Genomic DNA, 17,598 nt, shown 5'->3' on the forward strand with positions numbered 1-17,598 from the left:
GATACAGAGCAGTGACGTTACTGTCTGTGCGACAGGTGTATTGTGCACTTTGGGTTAGGGTGCATGATACAGAGCAGTGACGTTACTGTCTGTATGACATGTGTATTGTGCACTTTAGGTTAGGGTACATGAGACAGAGCAGTGACATTACAGTCTGTATGACAGTTGTATTGTGCACTTTAGGTTAGGGTACATGATACAGAGCAGCGACGTTACTATCTGTATGACAGGTGTATTGTGCACTTTAGGTTAGGGTACATGATACAGAGCAGCGACGTTACTGTCTGTATGACAGGTGTATTGTGCACTTTGGGTTAGTGTGCATTGTACAGAGCAGTGACATTACTGTCTGTATGACAGGTGTACTGTGCACTTTGGGTTAGGGTACATGGTACAGAGCAGTGCCGTTACTGTCTGTATGAAAGGTGTATTGTGCACTATGGGTTAGGGTACATGGTACAGAGCAGTGAGGTTACTGTCTGTATGACAGGTGTATTGTGCACTTTGGTTTAGGGTGCATGATACAGAGCAGTGACGTTGTCTGTAAGACAGGTGTATTGTGCACTTTGGGTTAGGGTACATGATACAGAACAGTGACGTTACTTTCTGTATGACAGGTGTATTATGCACTTTGGGTTAGGGTGCACGATACAGAGCAGTGACATTACTGTCTGTACGACATGTGTATTGTGCACTTTAGGTTAGGGTGCATGATACAGAGCAGTGACGTTACTGTCTGTATGACAGGTGTATTGTGCACTTTGGGTTAGGGTACATGGTACAGAGCAGTGATGTTACTGTCTGTATGACAGGTGTATTGTGCACTTTGGGTTAGGGTACATGATACAGAGCAGCGACGTTACTGTCTGTATGACAGGTGTATTGTGCACTTTGGGTTAGGGTGCATGATACAGACCAGTGACGTTGTCTGTACGACAAGTGTATTGTGCACTTTAGGTTAGGGTGCATGATACAGAGCAGTGACGTTGTCTGTACGACAGGTGTATTGTGCACTTTGGGTTAGGGTGCACGATACAGAACAGTGACGTTACTGTCTGTATGACAGGTGTATTGTGCACTTTGGGTTAGGGTACATGATACAGAGCAGTGACGTTACCATCTGTTTGACAGGTGTATTGTGCACTTTGGGTTAGGGTACATGATATAGAGCAGTGATGTTACCGTCTGTAAGACAGGGGTATTGTGCACTTTGGGTTAGGGTACATGATACAGAGCAGTGACGTTACTGTCTGTATGACGGTGTATTGTGCACTTTGGGTTAGGGTACACGATACAGAGCAGTGACGTTAGTGTCTGTATGACAGGTGTATTATGCACTTTGGGTTAGGGTACATGATATAGAGCAGTGATGTTACTTTCTGTATGACAGGGGTATTGTGCACTTTGGGTTAGGGTACATGATACAGAGCAGCGACGTTACTGTCTGTATGACAGGTGTATTGTGCACTTTGGGTTAGGGTACACAATACAGAGCAGTGACGTTAGTGTCTGTATGACAGGTGTATTATGCACTTTGGGTTAGGGTACATGATATAGAGCAGTGATGTTACTGTCTGTATGACAGGGGTATTGTGCACTTTGGGTTAGGGTACACGATACAGAGCAGTGACATTACTGTCTGTACGACAGGTGTATTGTGCACTTTGGGTTAGGGTGCACGATACTGAGCAGTGACATTACTGTCTGTACGACATGTGTATTGTGCACTTTAGGCTAGGGTGCATGATACAGAGCAGTGACGTTACTGTCTGTATGACAGGTGTATTGTGCACTTTGGGTTAGGGTGCATGATACAGAGCAGTGACGTTGTCTGTACGACAACAGGTGTATGGTGCACTTTAGGTTAGGGTGCATGATACAGAGCAGTGACGTTGTCTGTACGACAGGTGTATTGTGCACTTTGGGTTAGGGTGCACAATACAGAACAGTGTCGTTACTGTCTGTATGACAGGTATATTGTGCACTTTGGGTTATGGTACATGATACAGAGCAGTGACGTTACTGTCTGTATGACAGGTGTATTATGCATTTTGGTTTAGGGTGCACGATACAGAGCAGTGACGTTACTGTCTGTATGACAGTTGTATTTTGCACTTAGGGTTAGGCTATATGATATAGATCAGTGACGTTGTCTGTATGACAGGTGTATTGTGCACTTTGGGTTAGGGTGCACGATACAGAGCAGTGACGTTACTGTCTGTATGACAGGTGTGTTGTGCACTTTGGGTTAAGCTATATGATACAGAGCAGTGACGTTGTCTGTATGACAGGTGTATTGTGCACTTTGGTTTAGTGTGCACGATACAGAGCAGTGACATTACTGTCTAACAGACAGCAACTTCACTGCTCTGTATCATGCTCCATAACTCAAAGAGCACAACGTCACTGCTCTGTATCATGTACCATAACCTAGAGTGCACAATACACCTGTCAGACAGTAATATCACGAATCTGTGAGCGTGCACCAATTTTGTCATGATGGTGGCGCCCAGTATGAAGATGTGGAGCTTGACCAACCAGCACCAATAAGGTGTTAAAATAAGAGTATAGCTTTTATTATTATTATTAACTGTAAAAAGGGTAAGCAACTGGTTGGCAAGTGTGACTGCCTGGAGTGTAATGGAGCCTGAAAATGACACCACATCTATATATCTCCCCGTGCTATAACCTTTATACACACAGTAAAAGTACAATAATGACGAGCTAGGGAGGTGCATATATCTGCACACAAGCTTTTAGCATTTGCACGTTTCACACGCCAGCAACATGCAGAAATGTAAAAGCCCTGGGGCATATCTTGTTTATGAAATCTCACCAGATACAAGATTTAGTATGTGAAATTAACTTCATCATAGGCCGCCAACAGGAAAAGAATTCAAGACATCTTTGCCTGAGTGCACAGAACCTTAGCAAGTGAACAGAAACGCTGCAGGTTTACTGGAAAGGTGATGTTACGACTGACAGTAGCAGCAGAAGAACAGTGACACCTAGTGGTAGAGCGTTGGTTGTGTCTGGATGTTTTGGCAAATCATCATTATTATTATTAGAGGTCTCAGAGAAGTTGTTTCTTTCCAAACATTGATAATTCATTGTATTCTAATCCAATTTATTTCTGTCTAAATGTGAGAAATAATAATATAGTAATATGATTTTAAAATGACATAACCATGCTAATATCCATATTTAATATCTATTAGTATAAGGTATCCTTATAATAATTTGATACATTTCAGTTGTTTATGTATAATGAAGTATTCCATGAACATGTCACAAACCTGAATGGCAATTAACAAATCAAAACTATATATATATATATATATATATATACACATACACACACACGTAAGAGGAATTCTTAAATAAATACATTAACTTGAATAAATTGTCCAAGTGTGAAAGTTGATTAAAAATAAAACAATGTTTTGGTGTATACTTGATAGTCCAGAAATATATCTATTGGTGTGGCAACGATCATTAATTAATTATCTGAATTATTAGTAAATCTATGTTAAAAAAATTATTGCATCCTGAACTTTGGCCCCCTCTTGTGGTTCCTTTTGGGAATGCATGTTCATTTCCTATCTCCTATATGTGTATATACAGTATTTCATGTCTTCTAGTGCAAAAATAAAGTAACTGATCTGCTTAAAGCTAAACAATAAGCAACACAGTTAATTTCAATATGACTAAAAAGCTATTAAAATAAAAAAATGTAAAAACATATACATAACATTATAAGACCACAATAATTATTGTGCAGTAGCAAATAAAGCACTATTCACATGATATTTTAACATGTTGATATTTTTATTTCCTTAATAAATATGAAGTAAAAATAAAATAACAAAACATATGAGCATCAGTTGTGCAATGCTAGTAATGCTTATTGATGTATAGATAATTCCTACCAATACATGAAATGCGCACCACCAATAAGAATTATTAGGCAATACACAATGATACAACTGTATTAGTTTCAAATTTAGTTTTAGATTGAAACAGCTTTTACTTCACATTTTAATACAAAAAAGAAATAAATTCTACATATTTAGATATTCCTCTTATGGATTCCAGAAATATATTTTAAGTACAGAGTCACTTAAAGCTTTGGTAACACTTGTTTAAAAAAGTTGTTTAAAAGGGAATTAAAAAAAAATAATTATTTAAAGTTTTAAAATGGCCAAAAACTTGGTAGGGTACAAGTCCAGTTCAAAAATGGCTAAAACTAACCAGCACCTGGTGAGGAAAATGTCAAATTGCATTTTAAAAATGGCTAAAATGGACCAGCAGCGGGTGAGGAAAATGTCAAATAATATTTAAAAAATGGATAAAATTGACCAGCATCAGGTGAGGAACATGTCAAATGCATTTTAAAAATGGTTAAAATGACCCAGAGTTGGGTTGGATGCATGTCCAGTTTTAAGTGGTATATGTTTATACCCATTCATAAACGATATTATTCTACACTACAGGATCCAGTTGTGTGTCCCAACCGTCAAAAACAAGCAAATCTGAGGTAATCAGTATGTGGCCTCATCCATGTTGTCATCACTATCGCCCCCAAACTCCTCGCCATTATCAAAGTACGACATGATGTAATCAGTCTCCTAAAAGAAAAGAAAAAGGAATTAGCACCTAAATGGGCCACTGGTGTAGAAGCTACCACTTGTGAAGGTCCCTTTATTATAGTAGTGTGTGGTACGGTTACCAATATGTCTGGCCTCTTGCCAGCATTGGTCTAGTAGTTAATAACAATTAAAACGATGTAAAGTTACCTGAACTAATGTTGTGTTTTATTCCCAGAGCAGCATTCACCAATGAGACCTTTACCTCTTTAAGGAATATGGACAGAAACACAAACTCCAGCTAAAATTAGTTTGTAATTTCCATGTTTCTTATGTCTTTCCTGACATTTACCAATGAGACTTACAATAACAAATGTCACACAAGAACTCACAAAGGATGTCAAATGCTAGTGTATCCCACATGAATATGTAATGGGCACGGCCACCTGTCTGGCACCCGGGCACAAGAAGCAATTGCCTGCAATAATGTACAGTAACTGCAGCAAAAGCCATTTCAATCTAAACATTCTCACATATATGCAGTGTCAATCAGGGACAGCGAGCAGGATAGGCAAGTTTTTTGCTAATTTTTCCTAATGGAAAACCATTGTTAACAGCCCTTATAAAATGCAAATCACTATTTTTATCATCCAGATTATTTGACAGAGCAGAGATTGAAAAACAGGGAAAATAAGAGCCAGCTGCAATCAGTTATAACCTGCTAAACCTATATAGGGATTCTTATGATGACTGTCTGCTTTAATATCTACCATAAATCTACTGCAGGGATTTACAAATACAGGGGCATGATTATACCTAGAAAACTTAATTTATGCTTACCTGATCATTTTCTTTTCTTCAGATGGAAAGAGTCCACAGCTGCATTCATTACTTTTGGGAATTTAGAACCTGGCCACCATGAGGAGGCAAAGACACCCCAGCCAAAGGCTTAAATACTCCCACTCCCCTCATCCCCCAGTCATTCTGCCGAGGAACAAGGAACAGTAGAAGAAATATCAGGGTGAAAAGGTGCAAGAACAAAAATAACATACACCCCACAAAAAAAAAAAAAAAAATACGGGCGGGGAGCTGTGGACTCTTTCCATCTGATGAAAAGAAAATTAGCAGGTAAGCATAATTTAAGTTTTTCTTCATAAATGGAAAGAGTCCACAGCTGCATTCATTACATTTGGGAAAACAATACCCAAGCTATAGAGGACACTGAATGCAAAAACGGGAGGGTACAAGAGGCAGCCCAATTCTGAGGGCACCAGGCCTGAAAACCCCTACCCAACAAAGTCCCACTTTGTCCGAAGCCGAGAACAACTTTGAAAAAACAGGAAAAGGCCCAAGGACACTGACCCGCAGATAGTCCACAGCCTTGCTAGAGACCACAGGAACTAAACTCGACTGAGTCAACAGCCTCCAAGAGACACCATTCCCAGCAGTCGGTCTCCAAACAACACACCCCTTACTAAAGAAAGGGAACAAACTACCGTATTCTTGCACAAAGAAGAAAAGGCACAGAGAAAACATGACTGTACTGATAAAGCGTGGCTAATCCCCCTTAAGGGACTCAAGGCGCTGCTCATTTTATCAACCTCGACGGAGGAAAGGCTGAGAAGACCTCGCCGGGGATCGAACTTGCAACCCACAGTGCAGAGTAGCCACAGTGCATTAGTATGCTGAGCTAGCTTCCAGCTAGCATAAGGAACCCCAGAAAAAAACCCTAAAAAGGGCACAACGAGTCCTAAATAAAAACTCAGAGCAAAAACCAGAGAAACCGGGTCAGCCTAACAGAGACCCAACCAGTCTCATAGAAACAAGGGGAGGCAACGCCCAGACTACAGAAATACAGAAACCACGGGATAAGGCCGGGAGTCTGAAACAGAGAGAGGATCTTTCCCTAACACAATGCAACCGCACTCTAGAAAGCAACTGAAGACTAAAAATCCCCAAGTCGCAAAAAGGTATCTCAGAATACCGAAATATTCAGAACGAAACCTCGTGCAGCAAGCTCAGATAGGTCTGACGAACAACACCTGAGGCAAAAACACTGAATGTGGAGAAAGGAGAAACCTCAAAAAGGCTTACTTACCTTGAATGCTCCGAGGAAGAAATAGCAGAGCAACAGATCTTAGATCCTGCTCCAACACCAGACCAGCCCAAGCGACAGACATGTCTGATAGACAGGGGGACAGAAAGACCCCAACCACAAGCCCCCAGGGAATGGAAGGAAAAAAGGGGGGACTCACTCACCCCAATAGAGCTTGGGTGCCAACCCAATCCGCTCCTCCAAAATAAGGCACTCCCAAGGAGAACCCCCTAGGACCTAGAACAGAGAAAAGTGCAATAGACCCGTAGGAAGACCTGTCACAACTCTCTTAGACAGTCTCAACGTAGAGAGATCAATTTCCAACAGGTGGAACAGAGCCCACAGAGCAGCAGATGCTGCCCCTTACAGAAATAAGCCACCTGATCCAACCTCCTACACACAGGGCAGGACAAAGACCCTCCAGAGAGAGGAAACCTCAACTCATAAGGAAGATAAACTATCCCCTCCAAAGGAAAGGGTACAGATAAGAACAGCGTACATGTCAACAAGACATGAAGCCATAGTATAATCAAAACACAGACCAAATGAAAATTCATCCAGACACCACTGTTGACCCAACAGAGAAAAAAAACTCCCCATAGAGGAGCACACTCCGTCCGAAGGACAAGTCAGGCCTTAAAGTTTATAACCAGTACCCGAAGGTGGATGGGAACTCTGGCCTACCTGCTTGCAAGCCCAATGAGCTAGCCCCTATATAGCAACATAGGGTCCCTGAAAAAAACAGGGTCATCCCGAACCAGTCCACCGGATCATAAGTCTCCAGACAAGAAGGATCCAAGACAAGAACTCCGGACCCGGGACCCAGAATCATCCTAGAACGAACGACACCCTCAGGGAACACAAGATACCCCGTCTGAAGCAATCAGACTTTACAGGGGATGAGAACCGGGAAACCCAGAGAACGGGTACAGGACTCACTCGTAATTCCCAGCCCAAAGGGAAGAGAACACCCTTAGCCGGAGGTCAACACTCCCCCAGCAAGGTACTAGGCCGCGACAAAGTCACGCAATTTCTCTAGAGCCCAAAGGCCCCAAGGGCAGCACTAAGGGAAATGAAAACAAGTACAGAGTCACCCGAAAGAGAGTAGAGAGAAAGGCTAGGCTCCATAATCCTTTCAGATTAACGTTCCAGAGGACCACACCCAAAGGAGAAGAATGCAAAGCATCCCGAACCCAGGCAGAAAACATCCCCTAAGCAAAGCTTGGAAAAAGAGACAACATCTCCTATCGCCCCCGATATGGAGACGACCAACTCCCAAAGGAAGACAGAGCCTCATGGCCTTTACTTCCTAATTAAGCGTCCAAAGCCGCCAGAAAACCGGACGAAGTCCAGAAAGTATCGACCCAAAGTAAGAGAACCTCTAAAAGGAACAAGTCCTAAAAGGACACTTTCAAAGAGACCATGAAAGGCAAAACCGTAAGAATGGCGGTATGAAGGACCTAAATCCTCCAAGCCTCAATGGGAAGGAACACTCTAGTTCCCAAAAAATTTGAAAACGACTGAGCATGTCGCCGTGGATCTCAATGGAGTCCCGGCCCACTAGATTGAAAGGCGAATAAGGACTGAACCAATCCCCCATGCCCCTAAGCAACTACGGACCCTCAAGTCCTCTCAGGATGCTAGTTGAAGATTGTAAAACAAGACAATCACACAAATCATATTGTAATCACTAGGCGCCCTCCCTGGACTAACCGGACATAAAAAGGTGCCACGTGTCTGAACTAGGTCTCAAAGACAGAAGGATTTGTACCCAGTCAGGACCAGCCTGAAACCAAGGGCCCCAGCACTGTCAAGGCCACATAGAGTCTCCCCCGATGATGGAGGGATAAAGAACAGTCAGACAGACTTTTGTAAACAGAGCGATCACAAAATCGTGAGTATCAATTCGAGAGAGGAAAGTTCCCGAACGAACCATCACACCACAACATGAGCTTTTAAACAAAATAAAAATCATCCTCACCGGATGAAAATAAAAGATAAGGCAACCCGTAGGTTATCGCCCAGGAATAAAGGACAGATCCGCTGGACCAGCCCAACAGGGGTCCGAGACTTCCAAGCTCAGAACTAGAAAAGGATACACAAATAACAAAGACTATAAGAAGATTACTTCATCCTCTTATGTCTATGTATGCAAGCCAGACAAAGAGAAAGACTGAGAATCCCCAGACCCATTAAGAGTGGGATCTTCCAGCAACGCCAAAAACGTGCCTTAGCAGGACTCAAAGGCGCGCCAGTCTATAACGAAAGGCGCAACATACCTCTGCTGGGACAAAAGGAAACAATGGCCCCGAAGGTTGACCCCTTGAGGCATTAGGGGCAGTTGTTCCCCCGTAAGGCTGAACTGGACCCGGCGATCCCACGCCTGATGAACCCCGGTTAACGAAACACGGAAAATATCGTAAGCACACTCACAGGAGGTGCAGATGCGCCAGCGCCAAAGATATGGCCATGCGGAACCGTGTCGTAACCTCAGGTGGGTACAGGCCACACTCCCTAGAAAGGATAAGTAGCGTTTGGGTTACCTGCATGCGTAGTAAGAGTTGATGGTAGGGAACTCGTCTCGTGAGAAATAGAATCTCCAGAGACGGATGGCTCAGTGAGCACCCGATTCCCCAATCCCGAGGAACAGAGCACTCTAAAACGGCATTTGGAACATAACTGATGGGCATGTATCACCCGGGCCAATAGATATTCTTCGCAAGAAGTAGAGTCTGAATCAGAGACATCCGACAATATCGTAAGCACACTCCCGGGAGGTGCAGCTGCGCCAGTGCCAAAGATATGACCATGTGGAACCGTGTCGGCCACACTCACTAGAAAGGATAAGTAGAATTTGGGTTACCTGCATGTGTAGTAAGAGTTGATGGTAGGAAACTCGTCTCATGAGAAATAGAATCCCCAGAGACGGATGGCTCAGTGGGCACCCGACTCCCTGATCCAGAGGAACAGAGCACATTAAAACGGCATTTGGAACATAACTGATGGGCATGTATCACCCGGGCCAATTCATATTCTTGGCAAGAAGTAGAGTCTGAATCAGAGACATCCGTCTCCAAGAATCTCCATAACTGGGATACTGCCGCATCCAGAGACCCAGACACCAGCGGACCAGGTAAACCGTGCAGTCCATGCAAAAGCGCACCCAACCAAAAAGGTATATATATATATATATATATATATATATATATATATGCCGTTATGTTCCAAAATAGCCATGAGCCGAAGCAACACTACACAGTAGCAGACAGAATTACATAACAAACATGATTATAAACCCACCTGTTCAATAATCCCCCTCAGGAGATATTAACCCTTGATTCCTAGATACAAAAAGGAGCCTCGCTGAGACCCTATTTTTAAAGTTCTCCCCGAAAGGTTGTAGCCCCTCTTGGATAAACAGTTGAAATTACCATACATCCATTATGAAAGTAAAATGAAACGATCTTACCGGAATCTATGCCGTGGAACAGGAACACGGCCCTTCAAGTGTGACAGATAGTAGCGTCGCCTCTGCCATGGATTTGATAGAAAAAAGCAGGCAGCGAAACTCGTCAACGCTGATTGCTTGTGGAGCTGTTAATATGAGTCGGGATGGTTTCGCAGAAAGACTCTCCCTGCCTCTCCGGACTCTAACTTTCACCCATGCTCTCACTGAGAAACTGACCGGACTACTTAAAACTCCAGTCCCATGCCGAAGAGTACTACCCTCCATAAGAGACTATCGAAACCTTCTGACACTTCTGTGCCAACCTCCTGGGACGAAAGGCAAAGAATGACTGGGGGATGAGGGGAGTGGGAGGAGTATTTAAGCCTTTGGCTGGGGTGTCTTTGCCTCCTCCTGGTGGCCAGGTTCTAAATTCCTAAAAGTAATGAATGCAGCTGTGGACTCTTTCCATTTATGAAGAAATATATTCCTTGGTGCCAAGTAAATATCATTATGGCACTTGATACCGAGGGAGTGATACAGAATGCACGGCCCAGCTGCACATGTCACGTCCACCCAGCTTATGCGCCTTCACACAGTAGCTAGACTTAGCACTCTATTCCTCTCCCTCCAATTCCCATACTATTAAAGGGACAATGTATTCAGGAAAGTAGCTAGGTGTTCATTGCTGCAGGAACACCCTTTAAAATGGGCTGGTCTTGCTCATATTATTCCTGCCTCTGACTCGTGTTTGCATAGCATTTCTAGAACTAATACTGCAGTATTGACATTTTCAGTATAGATGGTGGTTGCAATAAGCAAAAACAGCTAATTTTAAAATAAAGATAAAGGAGCTATTTGTAAACAATTTAATACACTCCAGCAGACATAATGAATCACTGGGAGCATAGTAAATGGAAGAAAATATTAGTGCACATTGTCCAATAAAAGTATATGGCTGCTGTGCTGTGCATAACCAAAGCAATCATAGGGTTAAACTTACTATTGTCAGGGTGTTAGCACCCTACAATGTGCAACTATAAAATACTTACATGTATGTCTAAAGCAAGTTATAAAACCCATTTTCAACTAAAATTCTCAAAACAAATCTTGTTACTATGGCACCTCAGAGAAAATGGGCAGGGCATGCAAATAAGCACATACCATGTCCAAAACCAAAAGATATTATCCCTATAAACACGTACATGGCCATTTCTACAATAATAGAGCCAGAATAAAACAGCCACAGATGCCCTACTGAACCTTTATAACAACATAGTAAGTTTGCTCTGACTCCCTGAATAAATCTAGCAAAAACACTAAAGCAAGAGATTAATTTAGCTTAAAGGGACAGTCTACACTAAAAACAGAATTTATGCTTACCTGATAAATTACTTTCTCCAACGGTGTGTCCGGTCCACGGCGTCATCCTTATTTGTGGGATATTCTCTTCCCCAACAGGAAATGGCAAAGAGTCCCAGCAAAGCTGGTCACATGATCCCTCCTAGGCTCCGCCCACCCCAGTCATTCGACCGACGGACAGGAGGAAATATATATAGGAGAAACCATATGATACCGTGGTGACTGTAGTTAGAGAAAATAATTCATCAGACCTGATTAAAAAACCAGGGCGGGCCGTGGACCGGACACACCGTTGGAGAAAGTAATTTATCAGGTAAGCATAAATTCTGTTTTCTCCAACATTGGTGTGTCCGGTCCACGGCGTCATCCTTACTTGTGGGAACCAATACCAAAGCTTTAGGACACGGATGAAGGGAGGGAGCAAATCAGGTCACCTAAATGGAAGGCACCACGGCTTGCAAAACCTTTCTCCCAAAAATAGCCTCCGAAGAAGCAAAAGTATCAAATTTGTAAAATTTGGCAAAAGTGTGCAGTGAAGACCAAGTCGCTGCCTTACATATCTGGTCAACAGAAGCCTCGTTCTTGAAGGCCCATGTGGAAGCCACAGCCCTAGTGGAGTGAGCTGTGATTCTTTCAGGAGGCTGCCGTCCGGCAGTCTCATAAGCCAATCGGATAATGCTTTTAAGCCAAAAGGAAAGAGAGGTAGAAGTCGCTTTTTGACCTCTCCTTTTACCAGAATAAACAACAAACAAGGAAGATGTTTGTCTGAAATCTTTAGTAGCCTCTAAATAGAATTTTAGAGCACGGACTACGTCCAAATTGTGTAACAAACGTTCCTTCTTTGAAACTGGATTCGGACACAAAGAAGGTACAACTATCTCCTGGTTAATATTTTTGTTAGAAACAACCTTTGGAAGAAAACCAGGCTTAGTACGCAAAACCACCTTATCTGCATGGAACACCAGATAAGGAGGAGAACACTGCAGAGCAGATAACTCTGAAACTCTTCTAGCAGAAGAAATTGCAACCAAAAACAAAACTTTCCAAGATAATAACTTAATATCTACGGAATGTAAGGGTTCAAACGGAACCCCTTGAAGAACTGAAAGAACTAGATTTAGACTCCAGGGAGGAGTCAAAGGTCTGTAAACAGGCTTGATCCTAACCAGAGCCTGAACAAATGCTTGAACATCTGGCACAGCTGCCAGTCTTTTGTGAAGTAAAACAGATAAAGCAGAGATCTGTCCCTTCAGAGAACTTGCAGATAATCCTTTCTCCAAACCTTCTTGTAGAAAGGATAGAATCTTAGGAATTTTTATCTTGTTCCATGGGAATCCTTTAGATTCACACCAACAGATATATTTTTTCCATATTTTATGGTAAATTTTTCTAGTTACAGGCTTTCTAGCCTGAATCAGAGTATCTATTACAGAATCTGAAAACCCACGCTTTGATAAAATCAAGCGTTCAATCTCCAAGCCGTCAGTTGGAGGGAAACCAGATTCGGATGTTCGAATGGACCCTGAACAAGAAGGTCCTGTCTCAAAGGTAGCTTCCATGGTGGAGCCGATGACATATTGACCAGGTCTGCATACCAAGTCCTGCGTGGCCACGCAGGAGCTATCAAGATCACCGAGGCCCTCTCCTGATTGATCCTGGCTACCAGCCTGGGGATGAGAGGAAACGGTGGGAATACATAAGCTAGGTTGAAGGTCCAAGGTGCTACTAGTGCATCTACTAGGGTCGCCTTGGGATCCCTGGATCTGGACCCGTAGCAAGGAACCTTGAAGTTCTGACGAGACGCCATCAGATCCATGTCTGGAATGCCCCATAATTGAGTTATTTGGGCAAAGATTTCCGGATGGAGTTCCCACTCCCCCGGATGGAATGTCTGACGACTCAGAAAATCCGCTTCCCAATTTTCCACTCCTGGGATGTGGATCGCAGACAAGTGGCAGGAGTGATCCACCACCCATTGAATTATCTTGGTCACTTCTTTCATCGCCAGGGAAGTCCTTGTTCCCCCCTGATGATTGATATATGCAACGGTCGTCATGTTGTCTGACTGAAACCTTATGAATTTGGCCTTTGCTAGTTGAGGCCAAGCTCTGAGAGCATTGAATATCGCTCTCAGTTTCAGAATGTTTATCGGGAGAAGAGACTCTTCCCAAGACCATAGACCCTGAGCTTTCAGGGATTCCCAGACCGCGCCCCAGCCCACTAGGCTGGCGTCGGTCGTGACAATGACCCACTCTGGTCTGCGGAAGCTCATTCCCTGTGACAGATTGTCCAGGGTCAGCCACCAACGGAGTGAATCTCTGGTCTTTTGATCTACTTGAATCGTCGGAGACAAGTCTGTATAATCCCCATTCCACTGTCTGAGCATGCACAGTTGTAATGGTCTTAGATGAATTCGTGCAAAAGGAACTATGTCCATTGTTGCAACCATCAATCCTATTACTTCCATGCACTGCGCTATGGAAGGACGAGGAACAGAATGAAGTACTTGACAAGAGCTTAGAAGTTTTGATTTTCTGACCTCTGTCAGAAAAATCCTCATTTCTAAGGAATCTATTATTGTTCCCAAGAAGGGAACTCTTGTTGACGGGGACAGAGAACTTTTTTCTTTGTTCACCTTCCATCCGTGAGATCTGAGAAAGGCTAGGACGATGTCCGTATGAGCCTTTGCTTTTGACAGGGACGACGCTTGAATCAGGATGTCGTCCAAGTAAGGTACTACTGCAATGCCCCTTGGTCTTAGAACCGCTAGAAGGGACCCTAGTACCTTTGTGAAAATCCTTGGAGCAGTGGCTAATCCAAATGGAAGTGCCACAAACTGGTAATGCTTGTCCAGAAAAGCGAACCTTAGGAACTGATGATGTTCCTTGTGGATAGGAATATGTAGGTACGCATCCTTTAAATCCACGGTAGTCATAAATTGATTTTCCTGGATAGTAGGTAGGATCGTTCGAATAGTTTCCATTTTGAACGATGGTACCCTGAGAAATTTGTTTAGGATCTTTAGATCCAAAATTGGTCCGAATGTTCCCTCTTTTTTGGGAACTATGAACAGATTGGAATAAAATCCCATTCCTTGTTCTCTTATTGGAACTGGATGTATCACTCCCATCTTTAACAGGTCTTCTACACAATGTAAGAATGCCTGTCTCTTTATTTGGTTTGAAGATAATTGAGACCTGTGGAACCTTCCCCTTGGGGGTAGTTCCTTGAATTCCAGGAGATAACCTTGAGAAACTATTTCTAGCGCCCAAGGATCCTGAACATCTCTTGCCCAAGCCTGAGCAAAGAGAGAAAGTCTGCCCCCCACTAGATCCGGTCCCGGATCGGGGGCTATCCCTTCATGCTGTTTTGGTAGCAGTGGTAGGCTTCTTGGCCTGCTTACCCTTGTTCCAGCCTTGCATTGGTTTCCAGGCTGGTTTGGGTTGTGAAGTATTACCCTCTTGCTTAGAGGATACAGAATTAGAGACTGGTCCGTTTCTGCGAAAGGGACGAAAATTAGGCTTATTATTAGCCTTAAAAGACCTATCCTGTGGGAGGGCGTGGCCCTTTCCCCCAGTGATGTCTGAAATAATCTCTTTCAAATCAGGTCCAAATAATGTTTTACCTTTGAAAGGAATGTTAAGCAATTTTGTCTTGGAAGAAACATCCGCTGACCAAGACTTTAGCCAAAGCACTCTGCGCGCCACGACAGCAAACCCTGAATTTTTCGCCGCTAATATAGCTAATTGCAAAGCGGCATCTAAAACAAAAGAGTTAGCCAATTTAAGTGCTTGAACTCTGTCCATAACCTCCTCATACGAAGATTCTTTACTGAGCGATTTTTCTAGTTCCTCGAACCAGAAACACGCTGCCGTAGTGACAGGAACAATGCATGAAATTGGTTGTAGAAGGTAACCTTGCTGTACAAAAATCTTTTTAAGCAAACCCTCTAATTTCTTATCCATAGGATCTTTGAAAGCACAACTATCTTCGATAGGAATAGTAGTGCGTTTGTTTAGAGTAGAAACCGCCCCCTCGACCTTGGGGACTGTCTGCCATAAGTCCTTTCTGGGGTTGACTATAGGAAATAATTTCTTAAATATAGGGGGGGGGGGACAAAAGGTATGCCGGGCCTTTCCCACTCTTTATTTACTATGTCCGCCACCCGCTTGGGTATAGGAAAAGCGTCGGGGGGCACCGGAACCTCTAGGAACTTGTCCATTTTACATAATTTCTCTGGAATGACCAAATTGTCCCAATCATCCAGAGTAGATAACACCTCCTTAAGCAGTGCGCGGAGATGTTCGCATTTAAATTTAAATGTCACAACATCAGGTTCAGCTTGATGAGAATTTTTTCCTGAATCTGAAATTTCTCCATCAGACAAAACCTCCCTCATGGCCCCTTGAGATTGGTGTGAGGGTATGTCAGAACAGTTATCATCAGCGTCCTCTTGCTCTTCAGTGTTTAAAACAGAGCAATCGCGCTTTCTCTGATAAGTAGGCATTTTGGATAAAAGATTTGCTATGGAGTTATCCATTACAGCCGTTAATTGTTGCATGGTAATAAGTATTGGCGCACTAGATGTACTAGGGGCCTCCTGTGTGGGCATAACTGGTGTAGACACAGTAGGGGATGATGTAGTATCATGTTTACTCCCCTCATTTGAGGAATCATCTTGGGCAATATCATTATCTGTTGCAATACTGTCCTTACTTTGTTTGGACACTATGGCACAATTATCACATAAATTTAAATGGGGAGACACATTGGCTTTCATACATATAGAACATAGCTTATCTGATGGTACAGACATGTTAAACAGGCTTAAACTTGTCAACAAAGCACAAAAAAAAACGTTTTAAAATAAAACCGTTACTGTCACTTTAAATTTCAAACTGAAAACACTTTATTACTGAATATGTGAAAAAGTATGAAGGAATTGTTCAAAATTCACCAAAATTTCACCACAGTGTCTTAAAGCACTAAAAGTATTGCACACCAAATTTCAGAGCTTTAACCATTAAATTAACGGAACCGGAGCCGTTTTTACATTTAACCCCTATACAGTCCCAGAATGAGGCTCTGTCTATAACTAGAAAGGCCCCCATCTGAAAAAGGTGTCCAACACAGTGCCTGCCGTTTTTCTAAACGTTCCCCAAGATTATAATACCAATAATTAGTTAGAATCTGCATAATATGCCTAGTAAAGCAACTGTTTTAGCCCAGAAAAATGTCTACCAGTTTTTAAGCCCTTTTTGAAGCCCTTTATTCTTTTATGTTTAACTAAGAAAATGGCTTACTGGTCCCCATGAGGGGAAATGACAGCCTTCCAGCATTACATGGTCTTGTTAGAAATATGGCTAGTCATACCTTAAGCAGAAAAGACTGCTAACTGTTTCCCCCAACTGAAGTTACTTCATCTCAACAGTCCTGTGTGGAAACAGCAATTGATTTCAGTTACTGTCTGCTAAAATCATCTTCCTCTTACAAACAGAAATCTTCATCCTTTTCTGTTTCAGAGTAAATAGTACATACCAGCACTATTTTAAAATAACAAACACTTGATAGAAGAATAAAACTACATTTAAACACCAAAAAACTCTTAACCATCTCCGTGGAGATGTTGCCTGTGCAACGGCAAAGAGAATGACTGGGGTGGGCGGAGCCTAGGAGGGATCATGTGACCAGCTTTGCTGGGACTCTTTGCCATTTCCTGTTGGGGAAGAGAATATCCCACAAGTAAGGATGACGCCGTGGACCGGACACACCAATGTTGGAGAAATTGTCATTGTTTAAAAAGATAGATAATGCCTTTACTACCCATTCCCCAGCTTTGCACAACCAACATTGTTATATATACTTAATAACATTTAAACCTCTAAATTTCTGACTGTTTCTAAGCCACTATAGACAGCCTCTTATCACATGCTTTTGTATTTGCTTTTCACAACAGAAGACTGCTTGTTCATGTGGGCCATATAGATAACATTGTGTTCACGTCGAGGAGTTATTTACGAGTTAGCACAACACAGTACTAAATGCAAGTCAAAAGATAATAAATAAAAAGTCATGTGATCAAGGGGCTGTCAGAAGATGCTTAGATACAA

General features: G+C 42.7%; 1 protein-coding gene across 1 annotated transcript in view; it reads right to left on the reverse strand.

Annotated features, from left to right (window-relative positions):
• Positions 1–3,809: 3,809 nt before the first annotated feature.
• The window catches only part of POLR3GL (RNA polymerase III subunit GL), a 164,572-nt gene continuing 150,783 nt past the window's right edge, over positions 3,810–17,598 (reverse strand). The window contains exon 8 of the mRNA XM_053705434.1: positions 3,810–4,628. Coding sequence (XP_053561409.1) covers positions 4,542–4,628 — 87 coding nt within the window. The 3' untranslated portion in view covers positions 3,810–4,541. The remainder of the gene's footprint in view (positions 4,629–17,598) is intronic.

Source organism: Bombina bombina, chromosome 1 (genome assembly GCF_027579735.1).
Source record: "Bombina bombina isolate aBomBom1 chromosome 1, aBomBom1.pri, whole genome shotgun sequence".
NCBI classification, from domain to species: domain Eukaryota; kingdom Metazoa; phylum Chordata; class Amphibia; order Anura; family Bombinatoridae; genus Bombina; species Bombina bombina.